Raw genomic sequence first — 4,974 nt, 5'->3', positions numbered from 1 at the left:
TACATACATGTATATGTACAGTAAACATGTATTATAATGATAATAAGAATCTTATATTTTCATTCTCACCTCAAGCACTGATAATGAATCAAAGTTTTCAATATCTTCAGATATTTCTTTGATTTCGTTAGATGATAGATCCAGTCTAGTCAGTTCGACCTGGTCCCACCATCTCTCATCAACATCAAATGAAGCAGTACTACCATCAGGAGGATCAATATTGAGTCTCCACAGTTTAGGAGGAATAACACTAATGCCCCTGTAATTATAGACATTCACCCACTAACTTTCATACATAAACATGTTTATTAATGCGTCATAAAAATGAAAATAAAAAATCATTAAGGTAAATTTTAAAAACATGTTACAAGTCTCACCATGGTCTCACTCAGCCCAGCTCCTACCTGTTTGGCATGCAGGTTCAGACCGGCTGTTCAGTGAGGCGGGCCAGTTTTCCGAGCCGAGCTTGCTTCAATAAGAATTCTGGTACAGTCCCCTCTTTACCTACCCAATCACTTTGACTAGAAAAATTGAAGAAGTTGGGATTTGCTTTGAGTCTAGTAGAACCAGCAGGAGGTTTTCTACAGTGGAACTTCATTTTTATGATGAATTTTGGATTAGATCCCACCCAAACTATCGATGCAACACAAGACCACACCCATTAAATGGGTGTGGTCTTGTGTTGCATCGATAGTTTGGGTGGGGCTGGTATTTTGCAAGAATGGCATCTAAAAGTGAGGGCCCCATTCTCTTCTCTTTCACTCTTTGTATCTCTTTCATTCATTCTTTGTATCTCTTATTCTCTCACTTTCATTACTCCTCTGTATCCTGTCCTTATTCTAACTCATCACCAATTTACTGTTACTCTGTTTGTTACTGGTACCTCTTGTTCTCTATAGACTATCAACCAGTGAAAAGATATGGACACTCCACAATAAAGATAGGAGACTACCTATATATGTGGGGTGGGTTTGGGTCTGGAGTACACTATGATGTGATGGAGGTGTATCACTTACCAACTGGTGCTTGGGCCCAGAAACCTACTACTGGTACCCCACCACCAGGTAACTTTGGCTACTCATCTGTTGCAATATGGAAGGACATATATTATTTTGGTGGATATGGTGATGGTTATGAAAACAGCTTACATTCTTTCAATGTGGATTCATTCAAGTGGAGGGAACTCTCTCCTTCTAGTTTTGATCATGGTCCAATGAAGAAGAGCCACAGTGGATTGGCATCAGCTCATTTTGATGGTGAAGACTATCTTGTACTAATTGGAGGACTGGGATCATCCTCTACACATAAGCAACCTAATGCTCAGTATGAAGATTCTTATGGTAATTTGAGATGTAATGAGATACATTATTACAGGATTTCATCAGGTCTGTAATTCTCATCATTGGTACACAATAGTTGATCAGTGTTTCAAAATGAATAATTTATATTAATGTACATAATACAGATTAGTGTGTTTGCTAGTGTGTCTCTGTGTGTCATGTGTTTGTGTGTGATGGTGACGTGTGTCTATATGTGACATGTGTGTACTAATTATGATATGTCTGTGTATGATAGTGCATATAATATATGTGAGAATTTATGAATGTATAACGTGTGCATATGACTTGTATCAATAATGTGCATATTATGTGTGTGTGAGTATTATCATGTATCTGTGTGTGTGTGTGTGTGTGATATTTGTATACCGTATGTACAATCTATGCATAAGCTAATGTGACATAAGTGTGTGTGTGTATAGGTTCATCTTATTTATTATCATTTTTAATGAAGTTCTGTAACACATGAGTCACAAATTACCCACTTATAATGTTCCATCAGTTGTGTATAATTATTCAGGACCCCCGTTCACCTCTCCTTCATGTGTGCAGGTGTGGTGTGTGTGATGGTGTGTGTATCCCTATATGACTGTATCTGTGTGTGTGTGTGTGTGTGCATGACACTTCTGTGTATCATGTAATAGTGATGTGTATTTATGCATGATGTGTATGTATAAATAATAATGTACACACATATACACATACATAAATGTATGTATGATGAACGTGTATAAATATTATGTTATAACACCCCAGCGAGGGATATATCACATTTATCTGCACTAAGCCTGAGGGCCCAAGGGCGAGGTGCATGCTGAAATGAATAACATTATAACAAATATTATAACGGTGTTATAACAAATTTAAGTCCTTGCCTATAAGCCAAACTTCACATACTGCACATGTGCAAAAGCTACCACATGCTACGTACCATGCGGGATACGAAGGACTAAAGGAGGAGATGGCTATAGTGATGTCAATGAATATGCTCTGAAAAAGAGAAGGATTAACTTGTCACTTAACAGAAAGAAGGACGCGAAAGAAAACACCATCTTGGCCATTTTGCTATACAACTACTTTTGCAGAGTTGAAATCATTGAGCGTCCATAATATGACAGAGAATTTGACCAGAAGCAGTAAATGGGCCAGAAATAATTTAAAAGAGTGGTGGGATGATTAAAATGAGAGGAATACTATTTCAAATTTTATGGTACTATTTCAAATTATATTTTTCTTGTCAAATTCTACTACTTCAAAGTCTATTTCAAAGTTCTATTATGAGCAAAGCTTATATCAAACATCAAAGGGATTTATTATGCCCTAGGGCAATATAAATGATTTATCAGCACTGCAGCGTCTTTGAAGTTTGGCTTAGGTATGACATAATGTATGTGTGTATGTGCTATGTGTACATGAGTGTTTGTACATTATTATTAGATCAATGGATATCTCCTGTTGTTACTGGAGACAGACCACCTCCTATTTATGATTTCACTCTAACACCAGTTACTGATAACACTGTGGTAATTTTCGGAGGCATTACTGAAATTTTTAGAGACATTACTGATGAAGTCTTGAGTAATAAACTGTATACAATAAGTTTCACTAAGACATCAGTGGTGAGTTAATACTGTAGGATGGGTTTTGATTGTGAGATTCTTTTGATTACAAATTGTGGATTTCCAATTAAGTGGCAATCGAAGGAATTGTATTCTGTCTAGACTATATTCTGTCTAGACTATATTCTGTCAAAACATCATTCAAGTGGCTTGACATATGTACATGCAACTTGAAGTCAATTAAATACAATGTATAGACACAATCTTATTGATGAACAATCTAAGCTCAGTCTACAGTATAATGAATTATTTTATTACATTGTATGATTGTATTATTTTTTAAGGATATAATAGAAGTACCTAATCCTGGAGGATCAGTACCATGGCCTGGGGGAAGAAGGGGTCATTCCACTGGACTGATTACCACTAGTTCAGGACAACACTTACTAGTGGTGGGTGGGTTACCTGCCTCTGATGTATGGTTACTGGACATTAACAAAAAAAAATGGAAAAAACTGGTAAGTATTATATTATGATGCTTGATAATGAAACATAAAGTGATTAACTAAATTTGTAACTCATGAGGTTTGTAATGTACATAAACATTATTATGATACTCAGTGAAAACTACTTATGAATAATGCTGGTATTCACTATTCAGTATGTATGAGTGTGTCTATTTTTAGTGTGAATATGTGTTTGTGTCTTTTTGTGTTTTGTGTTTGTTTCTTTACCTAAATATGTGTAAATATACATGTGTCTGTCTCTGTGTGTATAACAATGGATTCACAATTGATACAATGTCATTGCTGACATTAAAATAAATTCTGTTTATAATACATTGTGTACAATATGTATGTACATACATGTGTTTGTGTGTATTCATGTGTACATATTTAATATGTGTATATGTGTACTAACACATGCATCATGTGTACATGAAACATGTACATGTATGTGTATGTGTGTGAGCAATTATGCATGCTTTACATGTACCTTTCTACGTCTATGCATGTATAGATGTACATGTATGTGTGTTAGTGTGTCATTAGTATGTGTACAATGTATGTGTATGTGTGTACATGCAGACACTTAGTAAGTTCTTAATTGAGGACTCACATGATATAATAACACACTCAGTTGTGTATACTTGTCCTTTGTATAGTGCTTCATTTTGGCAGAGCTTTATTTTGGTGATTTTGCTGTAAAATTGTAATTGGCAGTTTTAAATTTGGCAATTTTTGTGTACACATGCATTACTGAACATGCGCATTAATGATTGGCGGTTTTAATATTGACGATTTTGCTTGCAAACCACCAATCACCAAGATAAAGCTTCACCAAAATAAAGCACTATATGGTATTTTGTATTATTGATTTTATTATATCATCTTTGTGTTACATAAAACACACTGTGCAGATTATAAAACTGTCAGTTAGTTATTGTGTTTATTAACTAGGTATATATGTCATAGACAAATCAGTTATTATCATTTTAATTTTATAGATTAATCTACCAGACAATGTTACTGACAGACACTGGCATTCTCTCTCAGTGTGGAGTGTAACCCCAACTACAAACTGGATAGTTGAGTTTGGAGGAAGGACATCATACAAAGATTCAGCAGTTATTGAACTCAGTAAGTACATGTGAATAGCAGTAGATTCGATGTGTATTGAATGTGTAATAATGATACTATTACAATAAATTAAGTAATTTATATGATGAATATTTAATGAGAGCATTTGACGTCTACCTATGATACTAATTATTACCAATTCATTCCTGCTATGTACAATAGTGAAATATAATGACTGCAGATACAGAAACACTGATATTAATAGGAGCTAGAGTGAATGAAATATTGTTATCAGTGTATTCGTATACAATAATATGTTCGTGTGATTAACTTTGTAAACTGACTGAGGTCACATATAGAATCCATCAATAATAAGGTTACCATAGTAACTCACTGTAATTAATTTGTGTATTTCTTATTCTTCACTTTTTGTTACTGTATAGGATATACTAGTGATAATGATTGGTCTACTAGTGTAATACCTCTGGACCAGTATCA

General features: G+C 34.6%; 2 protein-coding genes across 3 annotated transcripts in view; both read left to right on the top strand.

Annotated features, from left to right (window-relative positions):
• Nucleotides 1–4,974, top strand: part of LOC109583372 (uncharacterized) — a 12,963-nt gene that overhangs the window by 4,919 nt on the left and 3,070 nt on the right. The window lies entirely within an intron of this gene.
• Nucleotides 701–2,614, top strand: LOC109583393 (kelch domain-containing protein 3-like). Of its 2 annotated transcripts, XM_019998716.1 has the most exons (3): nucleotides 701–734; nucleotides 900–1,340; nucleotides 1,386–2,614. In XM_019998716.1, exons 1-3 carry the CDS (start codon nucleotides 722–724, stop codon nucleotides 1,391–1,393), a joined length of 462 nt encoding a protein of 153 aa, XP_019854275.1. In that variant the 5' UTR covers nucleotides 701–721; the 3' UTR covers nucleotides 1,394–2,614. The 2 variants fall into 2 exon arrangements, with proteins under 2 accessions (XP_019854275.1, XP_019854270.1); XM_019998711.1 differs by having other exon boundaries at nucleotides 900–2,614.

Source organism: Amphimedon queenslandica, unplaced genomic scaffold (assembly GCF_000090795.2).
Source record: "Amphimedon queenslandica unplaced genomic scaffold, v1.1 AMPQUscaffold_13518, whole genome shotgun sequence".
In the NCBI taxonomy this organism is placed as follows: Eukaryota; Metazoa; Porifera; class Demospongiae; order Haplosclerida; family Niphatidae; genus Amphimedon; species Amphimedon queenslandica.
The sequence above is the reverse complement of the archived record's forward strand: the minus strand, read 5'-3'. Positions and strand labels throughout refer to the sequence as shown.